The 16921-nt window shown below is 43.6% G+C and overlaps 2 protein-coding genes across 3 annotated transcripts in view; one reads left to right on the plus strand and one right to left on the minus strand.

The window, feature by feature from the left end:
- Positions 1 to 5195: 5195 nt before the first annotated feature.
- On the minus strand, positions 5196 to 11123 carry ptger2b (prostaglandin E receptor 2b (subtype EP2)). The gene is made up of 2 exons (XM_017684826.2): positions 10183 to 11123; positions 5196 to 6398 (listed from the first exon to the last, which is right to left on the minus strand). Exons 1-2 carry the CDS (start codon positions 10981 to 10983, stop codon positions 6165 to 6167), a joined length of 1035 nt encoding a protein of 344 aa, XP_017540315.1. The 5' UTR covers positions 10984 to 11123; the 3' UTR covers positions 5196 to 6164.
- A 110-nt stretch (positions 11124 to 11233) lies between these two features.
- Positions 11234 to 16921, plus strand: part of nid2b (nidogen 2b (osteonidogen)) — a 33555-nt gene continuing 27867 nt past the window's right edge. Inside the window, exons 1-3 of one of the 2 annotated variants that reach the window (XM_037537464.1) lie at positions 11234 to 11283; positions 12556 to 12679; positions 13370 to 13467. In XM_037537464.1, coding sequence (XP_037393361.1) covers positions 13447 to 13467 — 21 coding nt within the window. In that variant the 5' untranslated portion in view covers positions 11234 to 11283; positions 12556 to 12679; positions 13370 to 13446. Of the gene's footprint in view, positions 11284 to 12555; positions 12680 to 12728; positions 13468 to 16921 lie in introns of those variants that run through there. The other variant, XM_037537463.1, reaches the window with a different exon arrangement.

The following is a 16921-nucleotide window of genomic DNA, read 5'->3' on the forward strand; positions in this document are numbered from 1 at the left end:
GAGCGTGCTGACTGTATTCCTCCTAATAAACAGACACACGTTCAGCTCCGCCTCCTCATTATACACCACCATCACTGTAATCTTTACCATCAACATTAACTACGCTGCCTGACTCAGCCGCCTAAAAACGACAGAAACGGCTGCTTTAACAGAAGTTAGGACCCTGTTGGGTTTTATCCTAAAGTTAGGACAGGATTTGGGAGATTTAGTCTAGTTAGGGTGTTTGTGTAATACTGGCTTCTTATCTGATGAGATTATGAAGTTAGGAACTCTTATTCTGTAATAGCTAAAGTCCTAAATTAAAAGTCCCTGCTGAAGTCGTCATGGAGACCAAACAGCTCAGATTTCAGAGTTAAGATGTTTCTCTAACACAGCTCCTGGTTAAACTTTTGATTCACAGAACTTGAATAATTTGTTAACTTATTTTAGGTTCAACGGGCCTCATTCACCAATCACACTTAAGAAGAACATTTACATAGAATGTGCTGTAGGTGGTTCTATATAGCACCCAAAAGGGTTCTTCTACTGTTACAAGACATCATAACAAGAGAAGAACCCTTTTGAGTGCAATATCAAGTGCTATGTCAAGCTTGTAACAGTAAAAGAACCCCTTTCTAAAAGGTTCTATTTAGAACGTCAACACATTCCCCATCAATCTGAAGATCCATTTTAATCGTGCAAAGGATTCTGTGAGCGTTCATGGTTCTAAATAGAAGTATTATTTACTAAAGAACCCGTTAATAACCATTTTTATTTATAAGAGAGAGGAAAGTTTTTTGAGTTCAGAAATGATTAAAATCTAGAGAGAACATGCGACTCCAGACACCCGCCTGCAAGAGAGTGTCCACATCAGATAAACAGGACTCACAGCTTCCATCACAGAAAGGTCACACAAAGTTCACAGGTGAATAAACACCTGTGGTGGTCTGCAGACTTCACACTCACAGTCAAACAAAGACCAAGGCATGAAATACAGAGTGTACTGGGGGGTCTGGGACCCCATAATTAATGTCTTGGACCTCCTGAATGTCTCAAAATTCTGGGGGTTTTACTGCTACTGAGGGCTGATTGGTTAGTGTTACTGCTACTGAGAGTTGATTGGTCAGTGTTACTGCTACTGAGAGCTGATTGGTTAGTGTTACTGCTACTTAGAGCTGATTGGTTAGTGTTACTGCTACTGAGAGATGATTGGTCAGTGTTACTGCTACTGAGAGCTGATTGGTTAGAGTTACTGCTACTGAGAGCTGATTGGTCAGTGTTACTGCTACTGAGAGCTGATTGGTCAGTGTTACTGCTACTGAGAGCTGATTGGTTAGTGTTACTGCTACTGAGAGCTGATTGGTTAGTGTTACTGCTACTGAGAGCTGATTGGTTAGAGTTACTGCTACTGAGAGCTGATTGGTTAGCGTTACTGCTACTGAGAGCTGATTGGTTAGAGTTACTGCTACTGAGAGCTGATTGGTTAGCGTTACTGCTACTGAGAGCTGATTGGTTAGTGTTACTGCTACTGAGAGCTGATTGGTTAGAGTTACTGCTACTGAGAGCTGATTGGTTAGTGTTACTGCTACTGAGAGCTGATTGGTTAGTGTTACTGCTACTGAGAGCTGATTGGTTAGCGTTACTGCTACTGAGAGCTGATTGGTTAGCGTTACTGCTACTGAGAGCTGATTGGTTAGTGTTACTGCTACTGAGAGCTGATTGGTTAGCGTTACTGCTACTGAGAGCTGATTGGTTAGCGTTACTGCTACTGAGAGCTGATTGGTTAGAGTTATTGCTACTGAGAGCTGATTGGTTAGTGTTACTGATACTGAGAGCTGATTGGTTAGCGTTACTGCTACTGAGAGCTGATTGGTTAGCGTTACTGCTACTGAGAGCTGATTGGTTAGAGTTACTGCTACTGAGAGCTGATTGGTTAGAGTTACTGCTACTGAGAGCTGAATGGTTAGTGTTACTGCTACTGAGAGCTGATTGGTTAGAGTTACTGCTACTGAGAGCTGATTGGTTAGAGTTACTGCTACTGAGAGCTGATTGGTTAGTGTTACTGCTACTGAGAGCTGATTGGTTAGCGTTACTGCTACTGAGAGCTGATTGGTTAGCGTTACTGCTACTGAGAGCTGATTGGTTAGAGTTACTGTTACTGAGTGCTGATTGGTTAGAGTTACTGCTACTGAGAGCTGAATGGTTAGTGTTACTGCTACTGAGAGCTGATTGGTTAGCGTTACTGCTACTGAGAGCTGATTGATTAGTGTTACTGCTACTGAGAGCTGATTGGTTAGTGTTACTGCTACTGAGAGCTGATTGGTTAGTGTTACTGCTACTGAGAGCTGATTGGTTAGCGTTACTGCTACTGAGAGCTGATTAGTTAGTGTTACTGCTACTGAGAGCTGATTGGTTAGAGTTACTGCTACTGAGTGCTGATTGGTTAGTGTTACTGCTACTGAGTGCTGATTGGTTAGTGTTACTGCTACTGAGAGCTGATTGGTTAGCGTTACTGCTACTGAGTGCTGATTGGTTAGCGTTACTGCTACTGAGAGCTGATTAGTTAGTGTTACTGCTACTGAGAGCTGATTGGTTAGAGTTACTGCTACTGAGTGCTGATTGGTTAGTGTTACTGCTACTGAGTGCTGATTGGTTAGTGTTACTGCTACTGAGTGCTGATTGGTTAGTGTTACTGCTACTGAGTGCTGATTGGTTAGTGTTACTGCTACTGAGAGCTGAATGGTTAGCGTTACTGCTACTGAGAGCTGATTGATTAGTGTTACTGCTACTGAGAGCTGATTGGTTAGTGTTACTGCTACTGAGAGCTGATTGGTTAGCGTTACTGCTACTGAGAGCTGATTAGTTAGTGTTACTGCTACTGAGAGCTGATTGGTTAGAGTTACTGCTACTGAGTGCTGATTGGTTAGTGTTACTGCTACTGAGTGCTGATTGGTTAGTGTTACTGCTACTGAGAGCTGATTGGTTAGTGTTACTGCTACTGAGAGCTGATTGGTCAGCGTTACTGCTACTGAGAGCTGATTGGTTAGTGTTACTGCTACTGAGAGCTGATTGGTTAGTGTTACTGCTACTGAGTGCTGATTGGTTAGAGTTACTGCTACTGAGAGCTGATTGGTTAGTGTTACTGCTACTGAGAGCTGATTGGTCAGCGTTACTGCTACTGAGAGCTGATTGGTTAGTGTTACTGCTACTGAGAGCTGATTGGTTAGTGTTACTGCTACTGAGTGCTGATTGGTTAGAGTTACTGCTACTGAGAGCTGATTGGTTAGTGTTACTGCTACTGTGAGCTGATTGGTTAGAGTTACTGCTACTGAGAGCTGATTGGTCAGCGTTACTGCTACTGAGAGCTGATTGGTTAGTGTTACTGCTACTGAGAGCTGATTGGTTAGAGTTACTGCTACTGAGAGCTGATTGGTTAGTGTTACTGCTACTGAGAGCTGATTGGTTAGAGTTACTGCTACTGAGAGCTGATTGGTTAGCGTTACTGCTACTGAGAGCTGATTGATTAGAGTTACTGCTACTGAGAGCTGATTGATTAGTGTTACTGCTACTGAGAGCTGATTGGTTAGCGTTACTGCTACTGAGAGCTGATTGGTTAGAGTTACTGCTACTGAGAGCTGATTGGTTAGTGTTACTGCTACTGAGAGCTGGTTGGTTAGTGTTACTGCTACTGAGAGCTGATTGGTTAGTGTTACTGATACTGAGAGCTGATTGGTTAGAGTTACTGCTACTGAGAGCTGATTGGTTAGCGTTACTGCTACTGAGAGCTGATTGGTTAGAGTTACTGCTACTGAGAGCTGATTGGTTAGTGTTACTGCTACTGAGAGCTGATTGGTTAGTGTTACTGCTACTGAGAGCTGATTGGTTAGCGTTACTGCTACTGAGAGCTGATTGGTTAGTGTTACTGCTACTGAGAGCTGATTGGTTAGAGTTACTGCTACTGAGAGCTGATTGGTTAGAGTTACTGCTACTGAGAGCTGATTGGTTAGCGTTACTGCTACTGAGAGCTGATTAGTTAGTGTTACTGCTACTGAGAGCTGATTGGTTAGTGTTACTGCTACTGAGAGCTGATTGGTTAGCGTTACTGCTACTGAGAGCTGATTGGTTAGTGTTACTACTACTAGAAAAAAACACCATGACAATGAATTACACTGCGAAATTCCACTGGATTTTACATAAATCTCAAAAATGCCACGTTCAAAAAACCTAACTGATCAATAAACAATAAAAAATGAGTAGCAACACATTCCAGGACGCTGTTGGCCTGTGCATGTGGATAAAGAAACTGAACAAAATTATTAGGTCACTCATTTATTGAAAAAAACTGCCGGACACGAACAATCACACCGTGTGCGCGTGTTCCTCTATAGCGTGTAGTTTGATATTAATCACCGTCTGCAGTGACGCCCACATGCGTTCAGCTGCAGTGATTACTGATCTGTTCCAGTCAACATGACCAAGGAGTTCGCTGTGTCCACGGTGTCGCAGTCCTGGCTAACCACGTCCTGCGAGTCAGTGTTGTGTACGGAGCTTATCTGAATGAAACTGTGAAGACTCTCACACAATATCACAAACAACACAACACCAGTCACCCAAAAGATAAACGTTACATTCATCAGTGCAATTTCAAAATGTTCTGCAAATCTGCTCAGCCTGGCAGGGACGAGGCCTGTAATAAATAAGGACTAAATAAATAAATGTGCTTTAGATCTTTACAAATATAAAAAACTACTCATACATACACATTTTATATTTATATATATATATACACACACACACACACACACACACACACACACACACACACACATCGCTGCTGTCGGAAGAAAACCTCGTATCTCCATTTTTGATGTTTCTCAGTTTTTAATATAAATTGAAAATGTCTGTTGGTCTTTACATTGTTAGTAAGTTTCATGATGAATGGACCAAAAGAAACGACCCAGAATTGCTTGGAAATACGTCTGGTTCCATTGACTTCCATTAAACGTAAAGAGTTTTTCCCTTCTCCTGTAAAGTTACCAGTTTGGAGATACAAGGTTTTCTTCCGACAACAGCGAGATACATATATATATACATATATACACACACACACACACACACACCCGCACACACACCATCTCCAACAGAACACAGTATGAATCTGCAGCGGGTTTTTAACAGTCTGGCGGTAATAACTGTAGAGCCGATTCAATCTGGGATGAATCTGGAGCGTGTGTAGTTTATTCTGACAGTAACAACCGGCTAATAAACACGACCATGTGGCATGTTGCTGTTTTTTAGAAGTGCACCAATATGGATTATTTGGGTATAAAACAAAAATGGATAATTAAGTATAAACACACGTATCAGGGAACTGTTCATTAGTTTGTGTGGTTACTCTGTGGTTATCCACTACGCTGTCGATTTTAACCATGAATGCATTTCCAAAGGAAATTTTGAAAATAAATTAAATGCTTTTTCATTCATGACTTTATGTGCCACCACACAAGCAACGATGAAGTTGTAATTATTGGCTGTATTTATACATTTTATAGATAATTATTAAACTGCTCCTTTCATCATTATTGTTTGGGAAAACTAATCCAGCTACAGCAGTGCTGACACTACCACTGAAATATTCTCAGTGTCTGAGACTGTAGGTATCAGAAACAAGAAGTCTGAGGGACTCAAATGGTCCTTTAGGTGGTTCTGCAGATGGGCCTGTAGAGGGTCCATTCCTGTAGACTGTCCTGTAGACCGTCCTGTAGAAGGTTCCATAAACAGTCCTGTAGGATATCCAGTAGATGGTTCCACGGGCAGTCCTGTAGGAAGTCTTGTGGATGGTTCTATAGACAGTCCTGTAGAGGGTTTCATAAACAGTCCCATTAGAAGTTCTATAGATGGCTCCATAGACAGTACTGTAGGAAGTCCTGTAGATGATTCCAGACAGTGCTGCAGATGATTCCATAAACAGTCCTGTAGATGTTTCCACAGACCGTCCTGAAGGAAGTCCTGTAGATGGTTCCATAGACAATCCTGTAGGATGTCCAGAAAATGGTTCTACAGTAGATCTTGTAGACGATCTCGAAGGCGGTCCTGTAGATGGCCTGAAGAAAGTCCTAGAGATGATCCTGTAGATCCCATCTGAAGGTTTTCGCAGCAGGTTCTACTCCACATTGGGTCAGGTTTCATTTCTGCAGCTCCATGGTCATGTTGGACGGACAGGTTTCTGACTGTGTGTGGAGAATCTTCTTGTGGTTGGATCTGGACCTGGAGGCTTTACACAGTTTTTCCCAGAGTAGTCGAGGAACTGGTGGGCTGAGGATGATGAACACCCAGGGATCAATGATGGGATTCATGGACAGTAACAGCAGAGCCGTGAGGTCCGTCGCGTGATCCTTTGAGCTCATATACACCCGGATCTGTGGAGAGAGAGGACGGCACTGTATCAGAACCTTTTCAAAAAGGGCTTTTTGGTGCTATATAGAACCACATACATCATTCTCTCCAAACGTGTCTGAAGAACAATTTCATCACGCAGAAGGTCGTCTGAGTGTTCGTGGTTCTATATAGAACGGCTGTATGTGCTGCTCCAGAAGAGCAGTGCGTTTGTGACGCTTTAAACATCTGCGTTTTATTCATTTTATTCCTTTTACATTTTATTCCTTTTTCTGGCCAATTCAAAAAGATTGTCGATTATAATTAATTTAAAAACAGATAGTGCTGAATCATCTGAGCTCACATAGTACCCACACTTCAGTATACCACATATTCAATACAAACAGTTTATCCTTTAATTAAGCTCTCTAGTCATCGGAAATTCTCCACACAGGACTTTCCCGTTTGAAAAAGTGCTAAAACAAACAACAACTCAGCACGCGAACTGAAACTCGAGCAGTAATGAGACGTATATAAACACAGCTCACCCTTTAATATCGTATAAGAACACAGTTCGGCCTAGAATTCAGCACTCAGAGAAACTCGGAGTGATTCTACTGCCCTATAGAACAAATCTCTGCAAGAGGTGTTTCTAATAAAGTGGCAAGTTAGTGGAAGCACAAGGAGGGTGTTTCTGATAAAGTGGCCAGTTAATGGAAGAACAAGGTGGGTGTTTCTAATAAAGTGGCCAGTTAGTGGAAGCACAAGGAGGGTGTTTCTAATAAAGTGGCCAGTTAGTGGAAGCACAAGGAGGGTGTTTCTAATAAAGTGGCCAGTTAATGGAAGCACAAGGAGGGTGTTTCTAATAAAGTGGCCAGTTAGTGGAAGCACAAGGTGGGTGTTTCTAATAAAGTGGCCAGTTACTGGAAGCACAAGGTGGGTGTTTCTAATAAAGTGGCCAGTTAGTGGAAGCACAAGGTGGGTGTTTCTGATAAAGTGGCCAGTTAGTGGAAGCACAAGGTGGGTGTTTCTAATAAAGTGGCCAGTTAATGGAAGCACAAGGTGGGTGTTTCTAATAAAGTGGCCAGTTAATGGAAGCACAAGGTGGGTGGATGGGCGTGCACTATAGTGTTACGCTATTCGTGAAAGTCAAACAATCAGTAATCCAGCGCTCACAGAACTGAAACTCATACAGCAGGTCTTGTACAAAGATTCATCTTATATCATCAAACCATCATATGCCGTACGAGAAAGTGCTCATGTAGTTCATCAAAATTCAAAATCAGCCCTCTCAAGAGTCCTGATTAGTTTAACATAATAAACATCACGTTTTCCATAGGTACGTCTGCTGCATCAGGTTAGAAAGTTTCCAGATTAATAATCTCTAAAGTGAAACCTGCAGTAATCTGTCATGAAGATACAGAAAACACAACGGGCCAGTTAGCGGACATACAAGGAAGGTATTCCCAATAAAACAGCCAGTTATTGGAAGCACAGGATGGGTGTTTCCAGGCAAGTGGCCAACAGGTATGTGTATACAAGGTTTGTGTATGTGGAAGCACAAGTCAGGTGATCCTAATAATCAAGTGGTCAGATTATATTCTATCTGATCATATATAGCCTGATCATATCCAGGGCTAAAATAAGGCACACTTTCAGGATTAAACACTTTCAGGATTAAACACTTTCAGGATTCTTTGCCTGTGCAAAAGTTATGGCAGCTTTTATATTTTATGTTCATCCAATATGTTCAAATTTAGCAAATAAATAGAAACAGTGCACTAATATCTGCAGATCTCTGCCGTGCGCAGAAGACATGCCACTTAGAAAGTCTACAAAACATGTCATCTGACCAGTGGGGGTGGTCAGACTGTAGACTTATGAGAAAGTGTTCAAACATGCAATACGTCTCTAATCCGGATTAAGTAACCAGTTTCTGTGGAATATAAATCACATGACATCACACTGCACCTTACAAATAAACTCCGTTTATCCAGTAACTCGGTGGTGAAACTCTGACTCATCCGCATGCAGAAAACTGAGCTGTGTTAATTACGAAACCATAGCTCAAACGTTCAGCGCTGTGGAGGGAAACGAACGCAGTCGTTAGTCATGAAGATGCAGCGCACAGCATGTCTCATCACCACCACATCACACGGAACCATAGGAAGCGCCTGGTTTCATTACATTACATATGTGCGCGTGAGCTTCACACAGATAAGGCATGTAGGTGCCATGTGATCATCACCATTCTTAGAGGAAGAGAAAGGCGTATTTATGTTAAATGGTATAATTTATGTATAATATAATGCATTTTGTAAGGAAGGGCCCTTTACATTAAGACTTCGTTACAAAGGACACTGTTTTTTAATAAAACAAGACAAAATCCAGATTTTAGGAGTAAATGGCACAGAATGAACAAAAACATCTAAATCTGCACGGTTACATGTTCACATGATCTATAACTATATATAATTTCACCACTTTGACATCGGCCTCCTGTTCATTCTGCAGCATAGTAATATTTCAATTTAAATATGAATGAGTTACTGTAATTAATTCAGGCATATCTGACTTTTAAGCCAAATGTTTTGGTCAATTTGTCAAAATGTGTTCATATTTGTGCTGAAAGAACATATATTTCCCATTTTAAAGGGCCCGTGTACTAAATGTTCTGCTGTCCTTTATTTATTTTTTCTCCCTCTGTTTGCCGATGATGGCAGTGTGTGACAGATTCGCCTTCGTCCCCGTTATTAGCCAAATCAAACATGATAAACAGTTTTATTATAAAGTGTTTATGAAACTCAGATCATCTATGACATTAATATGGCAACTGATATGCTGGACGTGTATAAGTCAGGTGAACATGCAGCGCTGCAAAAGTGAAACTCTGCTGTCACATCAGAACGAGATGCTCATCACACTAAACTTCACTGTGATCCGAAAGTGCTGCACATCTTCAGCTGTGCTCATATAACGACAAGGAAGTTCGGTCTTCTTAATGACCGCTGCACCTCATTTAAACATCTACCCGTGTAAGTTAGGTTCTGTTACATTATGTGCTATTTTCAAGCGGAATAGTCAGATAGAGGACAATGGGTTTGGTTTTGTGACATCACAACAACATTCAACTTTCAACTAAGAAAATTCAACGCAGGCTGTTTTTGGTTTCTATGTATGGACTGTATATATTTAAACATTTACATTTTTTGTGAGTCAGTTTTCTATAATATGTGCCCTTTAATATTCAGGCAAGAACATATGAGAAGGTCCACCAATTTTTCTAAAATTTAAATTTAGGTTTTTGCCCACATGGAATTACTGAACAGTGACATGTAAACATGTATACTGTATAATTAACTGGTTAAGATGTAAACAGAGTAACTCAGAGTGGTTTAGTGTGAAACAGGCCGTTCTAAAGAAATCTACCAAGACAGAACTGATCACTGTGGCGGTGATAGGAACCAGACATCCTGATGACTGAGATGCTGTTTTATGAGAGTTTAGAGAACTTCAGCTCCATTCATGGTGGAGGGAGACATGCAGGGCGCTGTGCGGCAAAATAGTCCCCAAAGAAAACTCATTATTCCAGATTTTCCACTATTTTCCATCATCAACATTCCATATAAGCTCAGAAGACTTGTGTAGGTTCTCTGGTGGTTCTGGATGGTAAATAAAGTGTCTATATCTGTGTTGTCGTCATGGCGACGCCTGGTTCCCATCACCACCACTGTAAAGACGCCTGAACCAGTTCACACCAAACCACATGTGGGTGGCGTTCCCCTCTGAGTGAGGAACAGAAAGTAGAAAGTGCAGATGGAGCCCTACCACCAGAGGAAGAGAGCAGATGACGAAGGCGATGGTCATGAAACCGAGAAGCACGAGATGTTCCACCTCCTCGGTGATGGACTGTGACTTTTGACCATTGGTCCTCCTGAAGGAGCTCCTGTTGGCCTTGCTCCTGCGGTGCATGAGCACCAGGTGGTAGCTGACCGAGGCGTTGCACAGCACGGTGCACGCGATCATGAGCAGCAGGCACGAGGCGTACACGTTCTTGTACACCTTGTGTCCGAGCTCGCCCGAGGTGGAGTTGAGGTCCATGAAGCACCAGGTTCCCGGGCAGTACTGCACGTACCTGCCGAAGCCCACGCCCAGTAAGGGCGCGAGGCAGAAGAGCGCGCACGCCAGGTACACCATGGGCAGAACCACGTAGCCGCAGCGCACGGTCACGCGCCTCTCGTACAGGTAAGGGTGCCCGATGGCCAGCCAGCGCTCCACGGCCATGCAGAGCAGCACGGCCAGCGTCACCAGGCTGAAGAAAGTCATGGAGAAGCCGAAGTGGTTGCACGCCGCGCGGCTGTGGCTCAAACCCAGCAACGAGCGGTTCTGCGCGTACGCGCTGATCACCAGGGGGCTGAGCGAGAAGGTGCCGAGAAGGTCCGTGATGACCAGAGCGGTCACTAGGACCTGGAAGAGCGAGGCGCTGTGCTTCTGTCTCCTCCGCCGGACCTCCAGCAGGACCAGCGCCACCACGTTCCCCAGCACCCCGGCCGAGAACATCACCGCGGAGGTCTTGGGGGAACGCGAGTGAACCACCTGAAGATCTTCGCAATCCGGGCTGGACTCCATCTTCCACACTTTTGTGCTCGCGCTATGCTCCTACACGGACAGTAAACGAAGTGTCATCACCACCGCGCGCGACTTTCCATACTACAGTGCTCAGCCCAGCGCGCGCTGGAGTTTCACAAAGAGCGAGCAGAGCTGGAGAAGTGGAGGAGGAGGGACAAGGGGCGGGGCGTCTGTACAGGACAGGGCGGGGCTTAGTCTAGAGTTTCACAAAAAGCGAGCAGAGCTGGAGAGGAGGAGGGGCTACATGCGAAGGCGGGGCTTCCGCGACGACGGGCGGGGCTTAGCCTGGAGTTTCTGGGTGTGAGTCACCGGCAGTGTCAGCAGAGAGGATGTTTGGTGTCAGTGAAGATCAGCAGTAATTTGGTTCAGAGACTTTTATTTTGAAATAAAAATAGAAATAAGTAGTTTTACAAACTGACCGTAAACTAAGATTTGTTATCAGTAATATTGTTGCACTTTCTGTGTGGTGGCTTATTCTGTTATTTGTGTTTTTATTAGCACTACTATTAATACTTTATTGTATTAATATTCTAATATTTTAATTAATATTTTAGTTTTTTTATGTTTATTTAACCAACATTATTGATTATTCCTAATAAGTTTGTGATTGTATTGCAACTTGATTTATTTGCAAGTTTTTTTTCTTCAGTTAAACTTTTTTTTGCCATTGACCATTTTGCTTTTAAAAATGATTCTTTAAAAATTTAATTATCTGTCAATGGGAAAAGATCAGTTTACTTCATAAAACCACCTAAAGCTAATATAATTGTCTAGAAATAGGTTGAATATCAAATATTCTTACAGCAGTCTCATGATGAGATAATATGGACTACATTTAATTGTAAATAATGCATTTAGATAGTAATAATAATATTTTTTAAAGGCAGTAAAATGCATGGCGGTACAGTTAAACGTCGTGTATAACGCAGTAACCGCTGCAATGTCTAGCTTTGCCTTGTGGCACTAGCTCCTGCATGCTAACGCAGAAGGTTACCGCTGCCGCTCTCCGTTATAGTAATGCACAGCGTAGAATTACAGAACTCACAGTTATCGCTTCACCTAAATCACTAGTGTAGAGCCTGATTAGCCCTGTAGTGGGGCAGTCGTGGGCTGGAGGTCAGGGAACCGGCCCTGTGACCGGAAGGTCGCTGGTTCGATCCCCAGCGCTGAAAGTCCATGACTGAGGTGTCCTTGAGCAAGACACCTAACCCCCAACTGCTCCCTGGGTGCTGTGGATTGGGCTGCCCACCACTCTGGGCAAGTGTGCTCACTGCTGCCTAGTGTGTGTGTTCACTAGTGTGTATGTGGTGTTTCACTTCACGGATGGATTAAATGCGGAGGGGAAAATTTCCCTGTTGTGGGATCAAAAAAGTATCCCTTAATTTGTATAAATGTAAAACATTCAGCACTTGTCAGCCCTGCAGCTGCAGCTGAAGCAAACTTCAGTCACTGACCTGCTGCTGTTTCTTGTTTTCTGGGTTTTGCTTGTGTGAAGTGGTTATATGGAACCACGAGTTCTCTATAGAATTATTTCATGCTGAAATGTTTTGTTTTGTTTTTTTGGTTCTTCAGATTGATGGAGAATGTGTTGTATATGGTTCTAAATAGAACCACAGAGAAAAGTTTTTCTGTTGTGACAAGCTTGACGTTGTACTTCTGACTTGACGTTGTAACGACAGCAGAACTCTTTATACATGTAAGCATGAAATGGTTTATATAGAATCGATCGCCGTTGCCCTGAGGGGAAAAGATGAGTCTGTTTTAAGTACGTAGGTTTTGTATGTCAGCATTTCTATTCCTTTTATGTAAAGGCCATTCAGAAGGAAATACTGTGCAAGAATTTAGTTTTACAGTGAAACTTTGACAAGAACAAAGAGCTTAAACTCAACACTTCAGGGAGAAAAATGCGTTTCCTGTGTAAAAGCTTAAACAATCCACAAAGCTTTTATTTGTAGTTTTGTTGCAACTCTGGTATGCAGGTTTAATAGTAGGGGACGTTAAGCTCAGGAAATATGGAAGTCATTCCCAGTAAATTCCAGGAAAAATATAAACATTAGGCATGAAGCTCCAGAGATCATTATAACACATTTAATTAAAATCATTCTTTTCAACACTGAAGTCTCTGGTGATCATGCCTGGCAGCAACAGTAACTCTGCACAATCCAAACACTCCCTCAGAAATCTTGGTATTTTTATGGCCTGTGGTCAAAGCCATCCTCTCAATCTAAATTAGCACTTTGTCTCTTCTCATGAGCTCCACTGACACAGCTCCACAAACAGCCTCGCACTCGCACCATGAAGACCTACCGAGTTTTAACGTTTGTTTTTATTCATTTTTATACCATAAATGCAAATTACAACTTCTTTCCTTTCGGACCATCTGAAGGAGATGCAGTTCTACAGAGGGGTGATGATGAAGTGTCCAGGCCGCTGAAGCTGAGAAGGCCTCTGCAGTTCTACGACATGCAGTTCAACATTGTTTATGTAAGTTACAGCGGACTTCATGGCAAATTTTGCTATCACTACTACAAATTTGTTGTTATTAATTGGACAAAGCTTGAAAACATCAGTTCACGGTCAATTTATTATTGATCAATGAATTATGAATTTTTATATGACTTCATTTGGCTTGAGTAAAGCTTGATGAAGGCTTGAGGCAGTAGTCTGGTATTTAAGGGCTTTAACATTAGACACACATTGGATGCGCTGGTGAGTGTAGTGGTTTTACGCTTGAGCACATTAATTTGTATTATGTTACAAAAATAGGTTTGCAAACTTTATCTGACATCAGGCCTTGAAGTGGGTGGGGCTTTACCGCTGCTGCACATGTGGTTAATAATCTGGCACTTTTCTTTACACGTACACAAATATCTCTGTCTGGGTGGGCTCCTCTTTAGCTAACCAGTCACAATTACAGACTAAGTAATCCTAATCTACCAACCTCAGACTCACCAACCTCAGACTAACCAACCTCAGACTCACCAACCTCAGACTCACCAACCTCAGACTCACCAACCTCAGACTCACCAACCTCACACTAACCAACCTCACACTAACCAACCTGACTCACCAACCTCAGACTCACCAACCTCACACTAACCCTTCTCAGACTAACCAACCTCACACTAACCAACCTCACACTAACCAACCTGACTCACCAACCTCAGACTCCCCAACCTCACACTAACCAACCTCAGACTCACCAACCTCAGACTAACCAACCTCAGACTCACCAACCTCAGACTAACCAACCTCAGACTCACCAACCTCAGACTCACCAACCTCAGACTAACCAACCTCAGACTAACCAACCTCACACTAACCAACCTGACTCACCAACCTCAGACTAACCAACCTCACACTAACCAACCTCACACTAACCAACCTGACTCACCAACCTCTGACTCACCAACCTCAGACTCACCAACCTCACACTAACCAACCTCACACTAACCAACCTGACTCACCAACCTCAGACTCACCAACCTCACACTAACCAACCTCAGACTCACCAACCTCAGACTAACCAACCTCACACTAACCAACCTCAGACTAACCAACCTCACACTAACCAACCTCACACTAACCAACCTGACTCACCAACCTCAGACTCACCAACCTCACACTCACCAACCTCAGACTCACCAACCTCAGACTCACCAACCTAACTATATAATAAGCTAAGCAGTCACATGCTAACTATATAATAAGCTAACCAGTCACAGGCTAACTATATAATAAGCTAACCAGTCACAGGCTAACTCATGGCTAAGCAGTCACAGGCTAACTCATGGCTAACCAGTCACAGGCTAACTCATGGCTAACAGTCACAGGCTAACTCATGGCTAAGCAGTCACAGGCTAACTCATGGCTAACCAGTCACAGGCTAACTCATGGCTAACCAGTCACAGGCTAACCAGTCACAGGCTAACTCATGGCTAAGCAGTCACAAGCTAACTCATGGCTAACCAGTCACAGGCTAACTCATGGCTAACCAGTCACAGGCTAACCAGTCACAGGCTAACTCATGGCTAACCAGTCACAGGCTAACTCATGGCTAACCAGTCACAGGCTAAGCAGTCACAGGCTAACTCATGGCTAACCAGTCACATGCTAACTATATAATAAGCTAACCAGTCACAGGCTAACTCATGGCCAACAGTCACAGGCTAACTCATGGCTAACCAGTCACAGGCTAACAGTCACAGGCTAACTCATGGCTAACAGTCACAGGCTAACTCATGGCTAACAGTCACAGGCTAACAGTCACAGGCTAACTCATGGCTAACCAGTCACAGGCTAACAGTCACAGGCTAACTCATGGCTAACAGTCACAGGCTAACTCATGGCTAACCAGTCACAGGCTAACTCATGGCTAACCAGTCACAGGCTAGCTCATGGCTAACCAGTCACATGCTAGCCAGTCACAGGCTAACTCATGGCTAACCAGTCACATGCTAACCAGTCACAGGCTAACTCATGGCTAACCAGTCACATGCTAACCAGTCACAGGCTAACTCATGGTTAACAGTCACAGGCTAACTCATGGCTAACAGTCACAGGCTAACTCATGGCTAACCAGTCACAGGCTAACTCATGGCTAACAGTCACAGGCTAACTCTTGGCTAACAGTCACAGGCTAACAGTCACAGGCTAACTCATGGCTAACCAGTCACAGGCTAACTCATGGCTAACAGTCACAGGCTAACTCATGGCTAACAGTCACAGGCTAACAGTCACAGGCTAACTCATGGCTAACAGTCACAGGCTAAGCAGTCACAGGCTAACTCATGGCTAACCAGTCACAGGCTAACTCATGGCTAACAGTCACAGGCTAACACATGGCTAACAGTCACAGGCTAACAGTCACAGGCTAACTCATGGCTAACCAGTCACAGGCTAACTCATGGCTAACAGTCACAGGCTAACAGTCACAGGCTAACTCATGGCTAACAGTCACAGGCTAACAGTCACAGGCTAACTCATGGCTAACAGTCACAGGCTAACTCATGGCTAACAGTCACAGGCTAACAGTCACAGGCTAACTCATGGCTAACCAGTCACAGGCTAACTCATGGCTAACCAGTCACAGGCTAACTCATGGCTAACAGTCACAGGCTAACTCATGGCTAACCAGTCACAGGCTAACTCATGGCTAACCAGTCACAGGCTAACTCATGGCTAACAGTCACAGGCTAACAGTCACAGGCTAACTCATGGCTAACCAGTCACAGGCTAACTCATGGCTAACCAGTCACAGGCTAACTCATGGCTAACCAGTCACAGGCTAGCTCATGGCTAACCAGTCACATGCTAGCCAGTCACAGGCTAACTCATGGCTAACCAGTCACATGCTAACCAGTCACAGGCTAACTCATGGCTAACCAGTCACATGCTAACCAGTCACAGGCTAACTCATGGCTAACCAGTCACAGGCTAACTCATGGCTAACAGTCACAGGCTAACTCATGGCTAACAGTCACAGGCTAACACATGGCTAACAGTCACAGGCTAACAGTCACAGGCTAACTCATGGCTAACAGTCACAGGCTAAGCAGTCACAGGCTAACTCATGGCTAACCAGTCACAGGCTAACTCATGGCTAACAGTCAAAGGCTAACACATGGCTAACAGTCACAGGCTAACAGTCACAGGCTAACTCATGGCTAACCAGTCACAGGCTAACTCATGGCTAACCAGACACAGGCTAACTCATGGCTAACAGTCACAGGCTAACTCATGGCTAACAGGACTGTTCTAGGCCTGTGACCCGTCTGAGGGTCGGTCTGCGTACGGATGCCTGGCTCACTGCAGCTCGACGCCTGAATAGCATCACAGCTTAAAGCGACCGCAGTATTGCTGAGAATTGCTGAGTTTCTCTGAGGCTCTGAAAATCCCAGTGACGTCAGTAATCCCAGTAAAGCGGCTTCTTCATTCC

The sequence above is a fragment of the Pygocentrus nattereri genome, chromosome 4, assembly GCF_015220715.1.
Source record: "Pygocentrus nattereri isolate fPygNat1 chromosome 4, fPygNat1.pri, whole genome shotgun sequence".
NCBI classification, from domain to species: Eukaryota; Metazoa; Chordata; class Actinopteri; order Characiformes; family Serrasalmidae; genus Pygocentrus; species Pygocentrus nattereri.

What these genes read in the sequence shown, in the direction of transcription:
- ptger2b (XM_017684826.2), bottom strand. Translation starts at nt 10,983, where the DNA reads ATGGAGTCCAGCCCGGATTGCGAAGATCTTCAGGTGGTTCACTCGCGT. An exon ending in TCTGCTCTCTTCCTCTGGTG is followed by an intron (nt 6,399 to 10,182) that starts GTAGGGCTCCAT and finishes CTCTCTCCACAG; the next exon opens with ATCCGGGTGTATATGAGCTC.